The sequence below is a fragment of the Solanum pennellii genome, chromosome 1, assembly GCF_001406875.1.
Source record: "Solanum pennellii chromosome 1, SPENNV200".
Taxonomy (NCBI): Eukaryota; Viridiplantae; Streptophyta; class Magnoliopsida; order Solanales; family Solanaceae; genus Solanum; species Solanum pennellii.
In genome coordinates this window covers 92,096,519-92,118,078 of record NC_028637.1, presented here as the reverse complement: position 1 = coordinate 92,118,078, position 21,560 = coordinate 92,096,519, and the positions used below count along the sequence as shown (strand labels likewise).

The 21,560-nt window shown below is 33.8% G+C and overlaps 2 protein-coding genes across 2 annotated transcripts; one reads left to right on the top strand and one right to left on the bottom strand.

Moving 5' to 3' along the window:
• Window positions 1-260: 260 nt before the first annotated feature.
• Window positions 261-5,950, bottom strand: LOC107008576 (mediator of RNA polymerase II transcription subunit 27). Its single transcript, XM_015207675.2, has 2 exons — window positions 5,661-5,950; window positions 261-1,965 (listed from the first exon to the last, which is right to left on the bottom strand). The coding sequence occupies exon 2, from the start codon at window positions 1,900-1,902 to the stop codon at window positions 667-669; it is 1,236 nt and encodes a 411-aa protein (XP_015063161.1). The 5' UTR covers window positions 1,903-1,965; window positions 5,661-5,950; the 3' UTR covers window positions 261-666.
• A 5,220-nt stretch (window positions 5,951-11,170) lies between these two features.
• On the top strand, window positions 11,171-19,839 carry LOC107026913 (cellulose synthase A catalytic subunit 3 [UDP-forming]). The gene is made up of 15 exons (XM_015228034.2): window positions 11,171-11,600; window positions 11,875-11,994; window positions 12,415-12,610; window positions 12,974-13,194; window positions 13,313-13,430; window positions 13,529-13,727; window positions 13,854-14,120; window positions 14,223-14,568; window positions 14,649-14,786; window positions 15,009-15,134; window positions 15,226-15,438; window positions 15,577-15,841; window positions 17,312-17,514; window positions 17,989-18,339; window positions 18,875-19,839. Exons 2-15 carry the CDS (start codon window positions 11,971-11,973, stop codon window positions 19,457-19,459), a joined length of 3,252 nt encoding a protein of 1,083 aa, XP_015083520.1. The 5' UTR covers window positions 11,171-11,600; window positions 11,875-11,970; the 3' UTR covers window positions 19,460-19,839.
• Window positions 19,840-21,560: the final 1,721 nt, after the last annotated feature.

Sequence of the window (21,560 nt, the reverse complement as noted above, 5' to 3'; positions counted from 1 at the left end):
ATGATTTTTTCCATTGGCCCAAGTCGAGACCAGAGAAAAACATTATTTTACCGAGATTATTAATTTATCGAATATTTACTGTATGTCTAAAATAATCAAGATGTAAAGGCATATCAAACAGAGGAAAATACGACTTGTTAATTGTTATTCAAATTTTCCTATTTAAATTCCATTAATGATTAGACCAACCTAGAAAGGCTAAAACCAACAGCTTTAGATTACATGAATTAAAGCAGAGCATAAATAAAACAACAAAATAATTGACTTTCTGTTAACCTTCGTGACTTCCGAAAAGATCACAAGTATAGAGTTGTCATTGATTTAGGAGGATTTTAAAGACCTCAAAAAGAAACTTAAACGTAACTAATCTAAAGTTTGGTGTTACAAATACAATCCAAATCGTTAACCAACCACTCTCAGGCTACATACTACATTATAATGACCAAAGAGGATGAGGTACCTTTGTCCTATTTTTTGTTGAACAGAGAATAAATTTCACATTTCTTACTACGACTTTTCAAGATCAAGCGAAACTAGTTTAAATGCAAGAAAACGGAAGTACAAAAGCTGGTTGTTACCTGTCTGGTGGGAAAGAGGTCCAAAATGTTGAGAGCCTATCTATAGATTCGGAATTTCTTTGTACAATGGTGTCAGAAAGCTGATTTCCTATGCTTCCTCAGAAAAGCAGTCGATGTGAAAACACTGACTAGAATCCACACTTGGCTCCTCTTTTGACAAGAATTTTCCAGCAGAAAAGTTTCGGTAAGGGCGATTAACAGGGGGCAGTAGCATAGCAGACTCTTTGTCCATTGATAGTAGACGGCTACACTTACTGCAACCTTTCGAGAACAAAGTCTGATAGCTGCAAACCCATAACAGCAAAGAAAGCAAGGGTGACTCAGTACCAACACCTGTAAAATGCTGTAAAGCCATAGCAGCATGCTCCGTGATGTGCCTAAATACATGATGAACTGAGAATCCCCTCGCATGTATGTAGCTACCACCCTCGTTTGGCGAGAAGAATGCTACAGCGTCGGGATCCAAGGAACCAGCAGGGGAAACTGATACTATGGCTCTAAAAACAGAAGGAATCAACAATTCGATTATGGCAACCTTGTCTGGAACATCATCATCAGATGATCCTTGTCTTAATGTTCTCGTGCTTTGGAAAGTATTCTCTTTCGATAATTCAATAGAATTTTCACTGGTCGAAGAGGGCAATGAGGTAGCTCGCAACAACCAATCCAAACGCCGGTAAGAGAATGTTATTACATTTGGGACCTCCTTTTTCAGATGTGTCAAAACTTCAGACACTGATTTCAGTTCACAAGTTTCTTCTTGATCACTTGATGGAGGACCACGAAGTTTCTTTGTCACACCCTCCCCACCATAATTGGTATCAAGGTGGGGGAAAAATCGTCTTTTCTGACCATTGAAGGCCTTGAGAGCTAACCTGGTCCTATCAACTGCAGATGCACCAGCCTGACCAGCAAGTTGTCTCTTCCATGCATATGCAACAACAGCACCATCAGGACAAACCAAAGGCATGTGGAGGCCCCATGAATTACTTCGTGATCGGAGGGAATCATTGAGGACACCAGAATCTTCTAACTGTCTTCCAACAGAGCGAAGCTCTTGAAGGTGTTGTCTCATGGAAGCTTCTTCTTTGTGGATAAGATGCAAAGGTTTAGAAGAGTGTTGCCGCTGCGCTGACACAAATAGGGCTTCCAACAGCCGATCTGCGCCAATTCTAATATCAGCTATGAGTCGACTCGCCTGCCCCAGTCGCTCCAGTGCCATTGCCACCTGCTTTGGCGGCGCATCTCCACTCATCTCATTGGACTCCGCAGCTGAAGCTCCTTGTACCGCCGACGTGTGTGATGATAGTGTTGATTGCTGCATTTATACAAGTCTGAACCTTGGGAGGTTTTATTATTGGCAATTATGCTCCATGGATGAGGTGTTCTGTTTTCATTTTTGGAAAAAAGAACTGAGTGAGAGTCCACCCTAACCGGTAACCATAAAAGACGGTTCAAAAACTACAATTCATCAAATCATATTTCCAAAGTCTCAACGGTCACCTCAACAAACTCAATTTGACATCACCTAGCTTTAAACATGCAAGTAATATCTAATATCGTGCTTCAGAACTAAAATTCCTACCAAGAACCCCATAAAACAAGGAACAAGTACATAAAGTAGCGAAGGAAAGCAAAAATTAACCAGAACCTCAAGCTAAGAGGATGTGCGAATGATTGTAGCCTCCTTTTCCACTTTGAAGAAGGAGACCGCTCATCACTCAACTTTATAGGACAACTTGATACAGCAAACAATCACTCTGTATTTTCTGTAATCTTTTTTGTCCAACTGTACAGCACGGACAATATACCCCCAGAATGAGGGGGCAAAGGATTTTTACAGCTATTCCATATAGATAATAATAGCAACATGTAAAGAGGTTGTCTGAGTAACTGTAGCCTCCTTTTCCACTCTAAAGAAGGAGACTGTTCATCACTCATATGCTGTAGGACAACAGGATACATTAAATAATCACTTGGTATTTTTTGCATTCCTTTTTTGTCCAATTGTATTGTATGAACAAAGGATCCACAAATTCAAAAAGAGAAGAGTCTCTACAGCTATTCCATATTTCACAAAATTATACAGCGACACACTAAGAGGATGTACGTGTGATTATAGCCTCCTTTTCCACATTGAAGGAGGAAAATATTCAACAGAAAAATATTGTAGGACAATGGGATATAACAAACCATCACTCAATATTTTCTGTTATCATTTTTTTTTCAGACTTTAGGGGTTTCGATGTGATCTATCCATCTTGACATGCAAGCACAGCAAAGTCTGTGAAGTGCATATATATAGTTTAAGAGACAGGTAGTGGATTTCCCTTTTCTATCAAGAAAAGGTAGGGATGGGGGATGGGGGATGGGGATAATGACTTTGAAGTTCCAATGCTTTCAGATTCAGGAAGTCTTTTATGTAAAAGACACAAAATATCTAGCTTCTACTTCAGTAGTTTGATAAATATATTGCCGTTTTATAGAACCTATACAGCCAACTTCTTCCATAAAGGGAAGAGAACGTGTCATATACAATTATCCTTTCCACTCCATCCTTTTTCTATCAAGCCTTTTCACCCCATCCAATTGCTCTTTGTGGAAGATTATCTTCAAAAGTTGGAAAACTGCTGTGCAAAAATAAAGCCAAGGTGTCTTCAACTATGTAGATTGGAAAGATTTCAACTTTGTAAGTCAGTTCTTGTATGTTTAATAATAAACCGGGAAACTATCAGTTGACCAAATAAAAACATGGTAATTGTTTCAAAATAGTTAAAATCCTAAAATGGAAGCCAAAAGCCCAAAACCAAAAACCCAGTGCACATCTGGAAAACTATAGTATTCATGTCAAAATAGTTGTGAAACAATTAAAACAAGAAAGTGGATCCTGGACAACCAAAGAGGAAAATGCATTAGAAGAGATAGAAACCTAAGTTGCTGGGAGGACGAACAACTACAAAGAAAAGTAGAAAGAGAGAAGTATTCACAGAAGACTAGAAAGAATCACAATAGAAAACATACTCAGTATCATTTCCAACATAAGAAAGAAATGCACAAGCCTTTCTAATGGACAGACTTTCAGACAATTACTCTATAAAAGAATAACTCAAATTCCTGCTATAGAAACAGCTCTTCCCATCTAATACAACTGTGTCTATCAAAACTTCATACCTTCCAACAATACAGCTCCCAATCAGCAAATTCCTCATTCTCTTTCCAACAAGTGAATGCTAATTGTTAGCTATATAGAACGCAAGGGATGAGATAATGTGTAATGGTTCTCAGGTTGAGGCCAAAAGCATAAATGATCAGAGCTTAAAACTTCCGGATAAAAAGTAAGGGACTAGGAATCATCAAAATATGTAGAAACAAACTAATAGTTTATTTGTTGCAAGTCTCCTTGGAGTCCGACGCTTAAACAAACTAAAGACATTTCGTCAACCAGATGAAGGAACTCGGCAAAAGAAAAGACAGCTAGCAATTAAGGGACTATGAATCATCAAAATATGTAGAATACCATGGAGAAACAAACTAACAGTTTATTCGTTGCAAGTCTTCTTGGTGTCCGACACCTAAACAAACTAAAGACATTTCGTCAACCAGATGAAGGAACTCTTGAGGTAGACGGCAAAAGAAAAGGCAGCTAGGTTAAAATATCATAGATTAGTAGGTTCTGTAAAGTTATCCGTATAAAAATGTAGGGTTATCGTAGCCCACATTCTCATGAGAAGGAGAAAGTAGGGGACTTAGAATACCCACAACATATAGGATACCAAGGAGAAACAAACTAATATGTTGCTGTTTGCATGTCTTCTTCGTGTCCAGCGTTTTAAGAAAATAAAAGCCAATCAAACTTCCCTGAACCACATGAAGGCTGTATCTCTTAAAGAGGCAAAAGAGAGGCAAGAAGTTCACTATATCATAGATTAGTACCTTCCACACAGATAACTGAATAGAGATGTAGGTTTTATCGTAGCCTACATTCTCATGAGAATGAGAAAGTAGGGGACTTTGAATTTCCACAACTTGTAGGACACCAAGGAGAAACAAACTAATAGGTTGTTGTCTGCATGTCTTCTTGGTGTCCAACGTTTAAAGAAAATAAAAGGCAATCAAACTTCTCAGAGCCGCATGAAGGACATAACGAGCAAAATAGAGGCAACAAGTTTAGTTTATCATAGATTAGTAGCTTCTGTAAAGATAACTGAATAGAGATGTCGGGTTATCGTAGCCTACATTCTCATGAAAGGAGAAAGTAGGGGACTTTGAATCGCCACAACTTGTAGGATACCAAGGAGAAACAAACTAATAGGTTGTTGTTTGCATGACTTCTTGGTGTCCAACATTTAAAGAAAATAAAATACATCAAACTTTCTGATCCAAGTAGAAACCAAAAATGGTTATACAATTGTATAGAGGTGTTTGCTCCAATGCACTTTGAGATCAGACTAATTGATGTCTATCCCTAGAGTGTGCAGCCTGAAGAGGTTGATTCCCATGCAATGCATTATTTTTTGGGGGTAAACTGAGCTGTTCAAAGTAGGAAGAGGGCACCAGTTATCAGATTATCGAACAATTAGCAGTTCAAGTTAAAAAATGTGTATGGCCACGTAACCTTCTTACTCATTCTAAGCAACAAGAAGGGGACAATGAATCACCTCGGATACTTGTTATGTCAGCAGGAGTAAACAAATGAGTTATTAAATGCTTAAGCAATTCTTCACCAAGGCTCAAGAACTTTCAAGGCTTTTAGCCTTCTTGTGACTTATCAAATAACCAAAAAAAATAAAGCCTAATGGAGATAATTTTGACTTGATAGTTCTAATGTGATTCTAAGATAACACTCCCTAAACTAAAAGTCATCCTATATCACTGTGTATCACTGCCACCGTTGAAAAGTGAAAGTTTTGCCAAAGATCTATTAAATGCGGGTGCATATCAACTTCTGCAGAGAAACGATCTAACAAAATATTCATATCAGGGCTCAGGACAATACAAGTCACTCCGCTAGATGAACAGAAATCAGTATTTTTTATGGAACTCATAAATCGTCGCACTAAAATTCAGAAAATTAAAACTTACCAGTTGAAACTTGGAAGAAAAGACTGAGATACTGATATATTGCAAAGCCGTCAGTAGAAATCGTGAAAGTCAGGCAATGTCGCTGGTCGTAGACTCGCAGTGAGGCACAGTTTCTGGTAAATTACAACACAATACCATCGAAGAGTTTCTAAAATCTTTGAGCGGTACAAGAAATCGTGCTAATCACGGCGTAGTGTATGAAGAGATGCCGCACCGAACTAGGGTTCTTCGTCTTTTAGGGCTGCTGCGTTCTAGGTCTGAATGGAGAAGAGGGGCGCGTGGGGGTCTGAAGAAATAGTGTGGGGCGGGTCAGTCATGGTTTTGGGCCGGATTTGGTTTTGAATGTTGGGCCCAAGTGAGAGACTCATGCCCTTGGAGTCTTTTTTAGCAAAAATAAAAATGAAAAATTTTCAAAATATTAATATTTTAGTATTTAATGGGGCTCTTTAGCCACATTTTCAATATTTATTTCAAAGTCAATATTTTTTTTGTTATAAGGTTGATTATATTTTTTTCATTTGTTTAAGTTTAAAGAAAACAATTAGTTAATAACAGAAAGGAGAAAATCATGGAAGAGAATAATTTAAAAAAAAAATTAATCGAGATTTAAATAGAGAGATATTGAGATACATTTGAAGAACAAACATACAAAACTTTTGATGGTATACAGTTTAGATGAATGCAAATAAAAAAGAAACGCATATAAAAATTATGCATCATTCTAGATAATTAGCTATAAAGATACTATTGTGAACTACTAACTTTGTATCCACTGTCGAGGTTGAATACACTTCGATGATAAAAATATAAAATTAGTAGGCATACAGTTAGAATAAATACAAAATAAGAAGCAATATAACAAAAAACATGTAGTATTATGCATAATTTCCACAAAATAATATTATGTATTACAAAGTTGTATCCAATCAAAAATTATGTTGTATATATTCTACACAATCACCTGCAAAGATACTATTATGAACTACTAATTTTGTATCTACTTTCGGTGATGAATACAATTTGATGATGTACATACCAAAAAATAATACGAATACAAATATAAGAAATACATAAATATGTTATATTCACAAACTCCAAATAAAATGATATTATGAACTACAGAATTTGTATCCAATTAATAGTATGAAAACAAAATAAAGATAAGATTACAAAACTAGATGCATAAAAATTAATGAAAAAACGATAGATAAACTATAGTTTCGTTATGAGTTGTATCCAAATATAAGTAAATTTTTTTACAAAAAGGAATACAAATTAAATTCCCAGATTATTTAAATTTGAAAGAGAACGAGGGAATACATATGCACATATATAAAGTAATTTTATCTTCGTGAAGTTGTTCATTCACCATTTGATTATATTCTGTAATTGAAGAAGACTTTGCATTTGAATAGGGTCATGTAGTTGCTTAGCTCTGCTTTCTCCCGTCATTCTAGCCACTAATCCTATATTATCGATCATTACACCAATCCTCTTATAGTTCTCTTTGAATCTGCCGTTAAAGAGAAATTTTGAGTTTTTTCTTATCAAAAATTCTAACAAAACATAGAAGATTTACTAAGCAATATATAATCAAATATATTGAAAAGTTTACACAGATGCAAGTCACTTGGATATCTTCTAAAGGTTTTTTATCAATTTCTGAAAATAATTGGAAAAAGAAACTCACGTATCAAAGAGAAAGAGAGAAGAGGGATTTGGAGTAACAACCTAGAAATAAGTGAAATTGGTAATGAGATTTTTTTTTCTTTTTCACTTTCAACAGGTAGTGGGGTAAAAACGAGACTGATTTGAAAAATAAAAGGAAAGAAAAATAATTATATTAGGATACATTATATTTTCTAAAAATATTGACATTTTTACTAAATATTTTAAAATATGGATATTTTTAATAATTATGTTAGAAATTTTGACTAGTTTACTAATTATTCAAAATAAAAATAAAATCAAAACTAGAGTATTATTTAAAGGAAAAATGACAGAAATCTCATCTTTATGTTCTCTTATTATCATTATCCACTATTAGTTTTACAAATTCCTCATTTTTACGCATTAGATCAATGTATCAGCGCATCAAATTAATGTATCTTGTGCATCAGATTAATGTATCTCGCGTATCAAATTAGTGTATCATGTATAAAATGTACATCAGATTAGTGTATCATGTATAAAATGTTATGTATCTTACTTAACGATTAATGTATCTCGCGTCAAATTAATGTATCAACGCTTATATTATTGTATCAGTTTGAGGGATTTTTGTAATTATAAACTTATAAGGAACAAACGGTAATTTTGCATTAAAAATATATGATTTTTATCCTTATTTAAATGAAAATTTTCAATTTAAATTAATTAATTAATTAAATTAAAATTAGACCAGTTCCTTAGAAATTTGAATTTAAAAAAATACAAAAATAAAAAATACGTAAAATAATGATAAACGACAAAATAGATAAAATATTTATTTAAATAACAAATAATATTATAACATTGATCCATATACTATGTTTGATGCATTTAACTTAGTTTTTCACAAATGTCTCATATTTATATATAACTTCTAAAGCTATATTTTTAAGTTCTTAAATGTTTGTTTTTTTTTTGTCGAATTTTCACATTTGTATTTGTAACTCATAATCTTAAAAATTAAATTATGAAGAATCTAACATGTGGATCCGCGTCTATGTCACACAGCAACACAAATCACTTGTGTATCTTCAAAATATTATTTTGTTAATCGAATAAAATATAATAATTATTAAAAAATAGCTAAAGTTTCAAAATAGAAGCTAAAATCCAAAACTAACAAATCAATGCACATTTAAAAAGTATAGTACCTATGTCAAAATTGTGAAACAACTAACACAGGAAAGTGAAATTGTTGGCAATCAAAGAGGAAAATGCATTAGAAAAGAATAAAAATGTGTAGACATTCGTATAATTTTATTTTTAAAAAAAGTAATCATTTGTATCAATCTAGAATTTTCAGCTTTAATGATCATATGTTTTCGAAATCAATCATTTATTCTGAATATTTGTGATAATAGGTTCTGTAGATCCACATATATAAAATTTAATAATGTGAATTCTTGGGATATTCAGTTTTAAATGTACAAAATATTTTTTGAAATATAGTATTTACTGTAAATTTACATAGTTAAATTTTTTGTCAAAAACATATATACTGAAGTTTCTAATATATATATATAATCACATGTCATAATTATAATACAATTATAATTACGCTATAAAAGTTTTAAATAAATTAAGAAAAAATAGATAAAAATATTTATGCATTAAAGTTGGAGGCCCAAAATAGAAACAATGATAACTATGAAATTAAAGAATTTACATAAAATCTCAAGAAAATACTAAAACAAAAAAATGTGAAGACGTATAAAAAAATAAAAAGGATGATTTATTGTGATACATACGTATAGTTTGTTTCATATCATAATTTTTTAAGAAAATATATTATCTTATTTCTTGAATTTTGTATTCCATCAGATATCATTACGTAAATCAAGATGAAATGAGAACAAATAATTATGCAAGATAATAATAACTTATTATATAATTTTTTCTTTTGCCGGCTCATCTAACTCTGTATGTTTTAAAAATATATATTTATTTTATTTTAATTTTTATTAAATGTATCAATTTCTCTGATCTTAACTTCTTCTTTGAATTCATATTTATTCTAAAATATCAATTGGATACCGAAAGTTATCATCTAACACTCAAAGATATTATTTACCCATACAATATTTTATATTTTATATTATGAAAGTAGATATATGATTCGATGTGTGTTGTTTTTGTTCGATTTATTCAAACGAACAAGAGAATGTCATATAAATAGTTTCCATGTTTATTATGTATTATCAAATATGAAAGTCGAGAATCAATAATAATGTTAAAATCACTCTATTAAACAAGTAATCCGAAAAGTCAATACAAATATGTTGACAAGTATTCACATCTTTTATCATGCATATATATGAATTTTTATTACTCTCCAGGACAAATCATTTTCAACGATGACATATAATATTTTATAAAGTTAATATATATTATCTTTTATGGTTACTTTGATCAATTTTGAATATATTTAATCGTAACGTAATTTATGTAATTGTGTTAGAAATATGCCTTAAACACTTGAAATTAAATTAAAAGTGGTTAGAGTAGATTAAATTTTTAAAAATAGCAGTCCTCAATTTTACACTCTGCGATAGCTACAATGACCTTTTGCATTTTTAAAAAGCATGCCAAATTTTAGTTGAAGATTGTAAATGTAATAGGGAGATGTTGCGTTCACAAATAGTAAATATGTGAGTTATAAAATTTGAGACTTCGACATAAATGATTATTATTGTAATTCTCTATAATTTGATTTTATCCTAATAAAGATACAAAATAAAATAATTCAAAAATCTCACACATAATGATGATGAAATCCTAATTAATTATATCAGAATGTACCAATACACAAAACAATATTCTTTCAAGATAAAAAGTAATTACAATCGGACACAATTTGTGTAACAACATTTTTGAATTTTTCCATACACTCTATTGCAATGATCGATAAGTTTTATTTCATGGAATAATACGTTATATTATATTGTAGTATTATTTTAATAAATTAAAATTTTCATAGATTGTATTTTTTTTTATTATTATATAATCTCACGTATCGATAATTTTAAAAGGTAATGATAATATAGAATATAAGGTAAAATTACGGTAAAAAAAGTTAGAATAAAGAATAAAATGTGATTATTAAATACTAAAAACTAGAAAGCTTAATGACGTAATTAGATTAACTGTTAAATAAAATCAGATTCTTAATTGTTACCAAATAAAAAAGTAGAATAGAGGAGTAAATAAAATTACCCAATTGATCATTAAATAAAATGATTTTTTTATCATTATCAAACATAGATTTTTGATATAACAATAGCATAATCACACCAAATCGATCGTTGGATGAAATAAGTTTTTTCATCGTACCAAGCACCAATTGTCTATGATAAAATTTACTAACTAAAATTGTACTTAAACTGTCAATAAAATATAATAAGTAACAATAATTCAAACACGTTATAAGTGTCTTTTACTTCATCACCAAATTAATGAGATTTGTTATTGCTATCAAATATAAAATTTAAAATATTAATATAATTACATTAAATCAATTATTAAATAAAACAAAATTTTTATCGATACAAAAAATAAAAATCTTAACGAGATACGTTATAATTAAACTAATAATATGGTCCAAACAACCATCGAAACACAGGGCAAGCAGCCTTTAGTTGATCATCTTCTTCTTCACCCATTTCACTTTCAATCAACCGACACAGAAAAGTAAAACAACAAAAACAGAAAAAAATGAAGTAAAGGGAGTAGTTGAGTGATCAAAGAAATACTTAAAAAAATGGTGAAATTAATTTTAAAAAGTGGAAATAATTGGAGATCTGATTTTCTCTCTCTATAGAGCTGTCGGTGGAGTGATTTTTCTCTCTCTAAAACTAGAGCAAGCTCCACTAATTCTCAGTCATAGGGCAGCTCTTGTGTCGCTTTCGTCTCATCTAAGCTGAGCCAACTAGCCCTTTTTTTTTATTAATTATCAGAAAATGTATTTTTTCTTCAGACACGACATACTAACAAATACTATCTCCAGCTAATACGCACAGTCTACACTCCAATACCCCTTTCATATATAGCTGTGTATTTATTGGCACCCAAAGAAAGCAGAGGAGAAAGAGAGAGAGAGAGTGTGTTGTCGGCAATGCTCTGTTGATCTTTCATTTTCTTGATATTTTGGCTTCTGGGTCTCTCTCTTTATCTGATTTTGTGTAGTGGATCGAAGGATCTTGGGTTGGATTTCTTGATTTATCGGATCTTGAGGTACTTTTTGCCCTCTTTTTTGGGGAATGTTGGTGGATTTTCTCTTTCTGATGAGGGAAATTGGATGAAATTAGAAAAAGGATGGATTTTGATTTGTGGGGTTTTTAGTTTGACTGGGGAAGGGGGTTTACTTCAATTAAAATGCTTGTGATTGTTCTTCTTGAATGAATGCTCCTTCTATCTAACTGAATATATAGCTAAATAGACTGTTCTTTCTTTTAATTTTATGTTTTTTTTTCCTGATTTCTTTTATTTTTCTTGGTGATTGAAATAGATCTGATCTGTAATTTGGGCATGTTGGTTGGCGACTTATCGGGCTGAGACTGGTAGCTGATTGCAAATCCGTTGTTTACATCTAAGTGGACTGACAATGGATCCAGAAGGTGATGTGAAGGTTAGTTCATGAAAGGAACACATAAAGACTCTGCCTTTACCTTGTTTTTTCACAATTGCTGTTCAGATTGGCGTGATGATATCATTTGTTGTCAGTCTCCATTATGGGTTTGGTATTTTGGCCAGTTAATTTGTTTGTGGTGTTCCACTACCTTTGCTCTGTGTTGGTATCAGGTTGAAATGTCTGTAGTAATTTGTCAAGAACTGAACTTTAATATTTTACTGTTGTTCCTATTGAATTTCAGAAGGACTTAGAATGTTTAGATCTTTGATGTGAAGCTTAATTTAGAATTGTTCTACTAAGTGTGAGTAGAAGTAGTTTGTCTGATCTTGTATGATATGAGATTTAAGCTTGAATGATGATTTGCAAGCTTATATGTAAGTGAGGAAGTCTCTTATTGTACTGATTTTTTTTGCATAGGGGAAGTCCTTGAAGACCTTAGGTGGTCAAGTCTGTCAGATCTGTGGTGATGGTGTTGGCACTACTGTGAATGGCGAGCCATTTGTTGCTTGCGATGTCTGTGCCTTCCCTGTTTGTAGGCCATGCTATGAATATGAGAGGAAGGACGGGAATCAATCTTGCCCACAGTGCAAGACCAGATACAAGAGACATAAAGGTATGGATGATTCTGATTGAGCAATTGAGTTGAATAGCTAATAGATTATTCAAAACTTGTTAGCCAAGAGATGTAAGAGACCTTTAGTTTCTGAGTCTGGTGCATGATTGTATATGCTGACTGGCAATTTTTAAATATAAGATGATAAAATGGTTTTGCTAAAACAATTATTTACCATCAAGAGATTATGCATGAAGTTAACTTACCTTCATCCCAAACAACAAAGAACACACTAAACAGAAGAGAAAAAAAAGATCTGCATCTCGCTAATCTACTAAAAGATTTGAATGGCAGTTAACTCAATTAAGTCCTAGACTATTCTGATTTGAGATCTTGATGTGCTGTATTACTTGATTGTAACAGGAAGTCCTGCTATTAGTGGTGAAAGTGTAGAAGATGGTGATGCTGATGATGGTGCCAGTGATCTAAATTACTCTTCTGAAAATCTGAATGAGAAGCAAAAAGTGGCAGACCGTGTGTTGAGCTGGCACGCAACTTACGGGCGGGGTGAGGAGACTGGTGCTCCAAAGTATGATAAGGAGGTCTCCCACAATCATATTCCTCTGCTTACAAATGGAACAGATGTATGATTCACAGTTGCTAGTTTTTCATATTATTATCTTCCCCTTTCCTGGACTGTCTTGCCTGTTATAAGTAATTGAATGAGTGACTGAATGCTTGTTGTCTTCTTACCTCCTCTAGGTTTCTGGGGAATTGTCTGCAGCATCACCTGGACGCTATTCAATGGCATCTCCTGGACCTGCTGGTGGTGCAAAACACATCCATCCACTTACATATTCAACAGATGCTAACCAATCTCGTATGTACCTTGTTTGTTACAAGTGGTTACAGAATTAACTCTACCTCATCTCTGATTCTAGATATTTGAGGCTCTATGTACTTTTCTTATTTTGGCAGCTAACATCAGGGTTGTGGACCCAGTAAGGGAGTTTGGATCCCCTGGACTTGGCAATGTTGCTTGGAAAGAAAGAGTTGATGGCTGGAAAATGAAGCAGGATAAGAATGTTGTGCCAATGACCACTAGCCAGCCACCTTCGGAACGAGGAGTTGGAGATATTGATGCTAGTACTGACATTCTGGGGGATGACTCTTTACTGTGAGTTTTCTGAATTCGTGATATGTAGTGATCAGCATCCAGATGGAATGTTGAAGCATTCAAATTTTGTGTTGTCCTTGAATATAGGATGAGTTTTCCTTTAATGGTATATCTTTGTTGGTGCAGCAATGATGAGGCTAGACAACCTCTTTCAAGGAAGGTGTCTATTCCATCGTCTAGAATAAATCCTTACAGGATGGTTATTGTCCTCCGGCTTGTCATTCTTTGTATTTTCTTGCACTATCGGATAATGAATCCAGTGCCGAATGCAATTCCGTTATGGTTGTTATCTGTGATATGCGAGATTTGGTTTGCATTTTCTTGGATTTTGGATCAGTTCCCTAAGTGGCTTCCAATCAACCGTGAGACATATCTTGATAGGCTTGCACTTAGGTAAGAGCTTGATCTTTTTCTTTTCGTTATTTTCTTTCTATTTTGTTTTGCTCGTTTCCATTTTTATCTTTTATACTCAGTTTTAATCATGATGTATGGTAGGTATGATCGTGAAGGAGAGCCATCACAATTAGCTGCTGTTGACATATTTGTTAGTACTGTGGATCCTTTGAAGGAGCCTCCTCTTGTTACAGCAAATACTGTCCTGTCCATTCTTGCAGTTGACTATCCTGTTGATAAGGTGTCCTGTTATGTGTCTGATGATGGTGCTGCCATGTTGACGTTTGAAGCCCTATCTGAAACAGCAGAGTTTGCAAGGAAATGGGTTCCTTTCTCGAAGAAGTACAGCATAGAGCCACGAGCTCCAGAGTGGTATTTTTCTCAGAAGGTTGACTACTTGAAGGATAAAGTTCAAACATCATTTGTAAAAGAACGCAGGGCAATGAAGGTCAGTTTTAGTGTTTGCACTACCTTTAGTTGTTTTCTGTTTGTTGTGTGCTCACAATGTTTCTTGGAATCATAATACAGAGGGAGTATGAAGAGTTCAAAATTCGCATCAATTCCCTCGTTGCAAAAGCTCAAAAGGTCCCTGAAGAAGGATGGATTATGCAAGATGGCACACCATGGCCTGGTAATAACACCAGGGATCATCCTGGGATGATTCAGGTAACTTTTAATTCTTCTTTGTTGGATGTAATTTTTTTAAAACAAACGATATCAGTGTTGTTCAATTACTCGAACTTGCCTGAGGATTGTATCTTACTTTAATCCACGAGTTTGACATTGGACTTGCGTGCTTACAATTAGCTTTACGCTGAAAATTCAAACTTTTGTCGGGGCATTTTCTGTTCTGGGAGTAACTGTGTTATCTCTGTTTGTTGCTTACAGGTTTTCTTGGGACAAAGTGGAGGACTTGACAGTGATGGAAATGAGTTGCCACGACTAGTGTATGTTTCTCGTGAGAAGCGTCCTGGCTTCCAACATCACAAAAAGGCTGGTGCCATGAATGCACTGGTAAGTTGTTAAATATCGGAACAGTTTATCCCCCCAAACCAACAATCTTGACTTAAATGGGGCATCTTTATCATATACAATGATTGTGCAGGTTCGGGTGTCAGCGGTTCTTACTAATGGACCCTTTATGTTGAATCTTGATTGTGATCATTACATAAACAACAGCAAGGCGTTGAGAGAAGCAATGTGCTTTTTGATGGATCCTAACCTTGGAAAATATGTCTGCTATGTACAATTCCCTCAGAGATTCGATGGTATTGATAGGAACGATCGATATGCCAACAGGAATACTGTTTTTTTCGATGTAAGTTTGAACTTCAGTAACAGTGACCGACTTATACTCGGTCAGAAGCTAGAATAGTGTTTTATGCAGTTCATGCGCTTTTATGAGATTATTTTATGTGGATCTTGGTGTGAAATCTTTCTTTTGTCGTTGAACCAGATTAACTTGAGAGGTTTGGACGGAATTCAAGGCCCAGTGTATGTGGGTACTGGATGTGTCTTTAATAGAACAGCTTTATATGGGTATGAACCTCCAATTAAGCCAAAGCATAAGAAAGCAGGGTTCCTCTCTTCCTGCTTCGGTGGATCAAGAAAGAAGGGTTCTAAATCAAGTAAAAATGGCTCAGACAAGAAGAAATCCAGTAAGAATGTTGATCCCACTGTGCCAATATTCAATCTGGAGGATATAGAGGAGGGAGTTGAAGGTATAGTTCAAATTACTAAATCTTTTCACTTCATGTTATCTTTGTCTGAGCACTTCACCAATCCCAGAATGATTACTCTGATGCTTATCTTACCACACCTTACTCAGCAACTCCTTTTAGTGAGTTAATTGGCAAAGCTGTCACATCAGGAGAAAAAAAGGGAAAAACTGCAAGTTGCAAATATCCCATGGATTTTCAATACCGATACATTTCAACATCAGCAGACAGTCACTTCTGTCTTCATCATTTAGACTTTTCTACCTTGTAGTTCATTGCTTTGGATTACCTCAAATATTTTTCATGAAATTACTTCTGAACCGGAACATAGAAGATAACCCCTACCTTTAGTGAGTAGGACTTGTAGAGTACCCGCAGCACACCAAGTAATGGTTGTTCAACAATGAAAATTTTGTCTTATATTCTGTTGCTTTCTTAAGAGTGAACCGTGCGTGTTCTCCTGCCTTCTGGAAGGTTTGCCATCGTCCAATAATGGAAGTAAAAAAATTGAACTCGTAGAGCTGTCACATATAGACAGCAATGTCATTTCTAAGTCTGGATTGTGATGGACCTGCCTTGCCTTGCAAACAGAAGTATAGCTACGCTTTTTTTCCTGAACCTTTTAAAATTTACGTAAGTTTGGACTTTAGACACGTTGAAAAGAGGAGATGCGCATGGAACTTCTTTATGCTGTTGACTAGCTTGTAGAATATCAATTAACCAATTGTTCTCCAATCCATATTGTTGTGATAGAAATTCTCCCCATTGCCTCACTTTATTTATTAGCTTGTTTAATATGGTTCTGTAAAATTTGTTACTGCTGATTGACGCACAAAACTGCAAAAAGTATTCTATTTCTAAGTAAGCGTACAGTTATGTGCCTTCTGTTGCTTGCCGTCACTACTTTTTCTGACCCGTTTCAATTTGTTTGTCTGGTTTTGACTTGGGACGGAGTTTAATAAAACAAAGAAGATTTTTAAATCTTATGGTCTTAAACTAAAGATAGGTGGATTGTACCAAAGTACCCTTTAATCTTGTGGTCTTAAACATGTTATGTGGATTTTAGAATTAAAGAGTTGCCAAAAAAAGGAAGGAGACATTCTTTTGAAACGACTAAAAAAGAAGTAGGCAAACACATTGAAACAGGGGAGTACTTATTAAGGAAACAGGAAAAAACACAAGCTGTAGGCATGCGTTTTATATGTTGGGTTTTATTGCTTCTTGATTAGCACGGTGAAGTTATAAGCAAGGAATGCAACTCATCCCTGGCATATACACTACTTTTATCAAGTTTGAGAATTGAAGTACACTTTAGTCCTCTTTATGCTTCTTGTGCACTAATTCTTTACAGGATTATCCTATTTCTTTATGCTTGAAGTCCCTTACGTTTATGTGGTGGTTCAATATTTTCTTGAAGTTTTTCCAACTTCTCTAACACACTGTTTCTCCTCTCCCTTTCAATCATGAAATCAGGTGCTGGATTTGATGATGAGAAGTCACTTCTCATGTCACAAATGAGCCTGGAGAAGAGATTTGGGCAATCAGCTGTTTTTGTTGCTTCAACACTCATGGAGAATGGTGGTGTTCCTCAATCAGCTACACCGGAGACCCTTTTGAAAGAGGCTATTCATGTTATCAGTTGTGGTTATGAAGATAAATCAGAATGGGGAACTGAGGTAATGCTGTGTTTTGGATTCCAGCCCCACCAGAGTCTAGGATAGGTAGGGAAGAGCCTGCAAGTGATGTCAATTAAGCTGACCATTTTAAAAGTTCTAGGATGAGTAGGGAATTGTTGATGGACAATCATTGCCACGGAACTGTATTAATTGAATTTTAGGTGACTTGTTACTTAGCATTTGACCTTATTGACAGAAAAAATAAACCAAAAAGAGATCCAGTGTCTAGTGTTATAACAAAAATAATATTCGATTTCCTTTGATCTGGTGAAAGGAAAATGAGAGTTGCAGCATATACCCTTTAAAGAAAATGTCGAGCTACTTCTACATCACCAAATAGATGCATCGGTTTTTGGTACATTGTTAACACGAGAATTTCTTTGTGGTACAACTACCTATTGTAGACTCTAACTGGACCATGATTGTTGTTACTGTTATGTGTTTGAATACTTAAATTTCGTTGTATATGTGCAGATTGGATGGATCTATGGTTCTGTCACAGAGGATATTCTTACTGGATTCAAGATGCATGCCCGTGGTTGGCGATCTATCTACTGTATGCCCAAGAGACCCGCCTTCAAAGGGTCAGCTCCTATTAATCTTTCAGATCGTCTGAACCAAGTGCTTCGATGGGCTTTAGGGTCGGTGGAAATTCTTTTCAGTAGGCATTGTCCTATATGGTATGGATACAATGGACGGTTGAAGTGGTTGGAGAGATTTGCTTATGTCAACACCACCATATATCCAATCACTGCCATTCCACTTCTTATATACTGCATGCTTCCAGCTATTTGTCTACTTACTGGGAAATTTATTATCCCTCAGGTTAGCTTTGGATCTCTAAATTCTTGTCGACTTGTTTGCGTGCTTGTTATATCTTGGTTTCTTTTGCATATCCAAGGTTATTTAATACTAGCCCTGTTTATGTGACACTTTTTTCCCTCTCTTAAGAAAAAAATGACACTTCTCTTGATCTAGAAACAATTTTACTTTAAACTTTTCATTTTACCATTAATGACGCGATTCTATAGCCACGGAAGTGTTATGGCTTGTTTAAAACCACAGGTTCCAAAAGGCAAGTCTTCCTTTCTTAAGCTCCGGGCCCAGTCAAACACTTTCACAGTCTTATTTGATAGAAAGTAAACATCTTCATATAAAATGAAGCAGAGTATTGTATTTGCTACACCTATGATCTCCCCCATTTAGTTTGAGTTCTTCAAGTAACCGTCAGTTGGCCTTAAACTGCACATAGTTACTAAGCTTGGCCTTACATAGAACATACTTTCTTAAGTTGCTTTATCATACATTTACCAATATATCATTTCACAGGATTTATGATATGTTTATTTTTCTTTTGCAGATTAGTAACCTTGCTAGCATCTGGTTTATATCCCTCTTTCTTTCCATTTTCGCCACTGGTATTTTGGAGATGAGATGGAGTGGTGTTGGAATTGATGAATGGTGGAGAAATGAACAGTTTTGGGTCATTGGTGGTGTGTCAGCTCACCTGTTTGCCGTCTTCCAAGGGTTGCTCAAAGTGCTTGCTGGTATTGATACCAACTTTACTGTCACATCCAAGGCATCAGATGAAGATGGGGACTTTGCGGAACTCTACATGTTCAAATGGACTACTCTTCTTATACCCCCCACTACTCTCCTCATTGTAAACCTGGTAGGAGTTGTGGCCGGCATCTCATATGCCGTCAACAGTGGTTACCAATCATGGGGTCCCCTCTTTGGTAAATTATTCTTTGCTTTCTGGGTGATCGTTCACCTTTACCCCTTCCTCAAAGGTCTCATGGGTCGTCAGAACCGGACACCTACTATCGTGGTCGTGTGGTCTATTCTTCTGGCCTCCATTTTCTCTTTGTTATGGGTGCGTATTGATCCCTTCACAACAAGAGTTACTGGACCAGATGTTCAGGCTTGTGGTATCAATTGCTAGGAAGGAACTCTCAAGTTTTGCATGCAAAGCAAATAATAGCGTGAAGGTCATCCATGTGATGTTATCAACCATGCAAAATGAGTTGAAGATATCCTGTAGCTGTGTAATCTGTCATGTTTTTCATCCAAACTTGGGTGTGTGCTTGTTGTTTGTCCATGTGAAGTTTAGTTTATTTTGTGCAGAATGTAGCCATGTAAAAGCTCCTAAGATCAAACAAGAGACACCAAATCAAAATTTGCTCCCTGTTCTAGGTTTTATCCCCAGATAGAAACTCTGCTTGATGTATACAAATTTCATATTTTGCCCCAGTGAGATGGATGCAATGTTGTAACTTATAAGTACCCTTAATGTTCTAGTGTATTTTATTTATTCATTCAAAATTTTGTGTTGCAACATGAGGACCACAGAGGTTATTTATATGACAAAATTAGTTTCTTGTCCTTGTTCATTTTCCTTTTTGAATTCTCTTTCACTTCTGAGTATCTTAAATTCTCTTTCACTTCAATCTTATTTTAACTTTGAAAGCGATTTCTCTTTATCATATCATATATTATTATAAGCATGAAGCTCAAAACTTAAAAGTTGAATTACTATTTTGCCCCTCTAATAAATTAAAACTTTTATAATTTTCATATATGTAATCTTCTTATTCTCATTAGTCATTCCATAATCTTGACCTTTCAAATTTCTAACACAAATGTAAATAAAAATAAAAATGAGTAATTATTCCTTATAGACAAGAAATTAAAGTAGATTCATGTATCTTTAAAATTAAATTTCATCTCTATCTTTTTTATATTTATTTTAACAATAATTCATGTGACTTTTCATGTTTCCATAATTTTGTTCTATAAATTTAACTTTTTCAAGAAAAACTTTTATTCATCACTCCTACAATTCCTGTGTGTAGGAACTCTAAACATGTGAAATAGTGTCACAATTTGAGGTGAAAGTTGTGAGATTCCCTTCTGCAGTCATGAGAATAGACAAGAATTCAATTACTGAAGCATCGGAGCTTGATGTGTTAGTTCTATACTTATTTGTAGTAAGAATTATAATAAGACTTTTTTTGTCTATCTTCATATAGTTGAATTCTTGTTTTATTAGTAAGTTGCTCTAAATTCATATTAGTATTTTGTATGCTCAAATGTTCAGTTTCACTATATAGAAAAATAAAATGAAATGCCTAATTATCTTGCTCATCTGTATCTTTTTTTTTTTGCTTCGTACTTATAATTTTACATATACATTAATTTTCATCTTTAAGAATGAATGTGATAAAATAGGATGTTTACTCTTTTCTTTTCTTTTTATGGAAAAAAAAAGTGAAACATATGATATTAGATTAATGGTTGATAAGTTATGTATGAAGAGAAAATTAAATCATGAAAAAAAAAGTGAAACATATAATATTAGATTAATGGTGGATAAGTTATGTATGAAGAGAAAATTAAATTTTATATAAAAATAGTAGTTATTCATAAATATTCTGATTTTCAAAATATAAACGACTTTTTACATCATAGTTTTAAATATTTATAGTTAACTAATTAGTTTAAAGTGTTTGTGGATAAAAATTTAATACAATACTTAAACACATTCATTATAATTATCAGGAGATTCAAAAGGCAAAGTAAAAAAGTTGAAAGGTTTTGTTTTCCTTTCACTCAAAGTTAATCTTACACTGTTTCTTCTAACATTATTCTACCAATAAAACGGAACTATCGAGAAATTTAATTTAGATAGTTGCTATTTCCTTTTTGCTTTGCAAACTTATTTTTGAAATTATGAACGAAGTTTATTTTATTAATTTCTCATATTATTATTTTGATGCATTCACTAGGAGGTCAGAAAATTGGAGTGTCACAATTAGTAGTAAAACAAAGTAAGAAATCTCAATTAGACATATTTTATTATTTAGTAATATTATCTTTTAAGAAATAATACACTCATGAGTTACGCGCAAAGCGCGTGCTCGGAAACTAGTATTACTAAAAGCATGAACAAAAAAGTTGAAAGTTGAATTACAGTATTACCCCTATATATAAATTAAATTGTTATAAAATATTTAAATATTTGATTATATAAATTTAATTAAAAG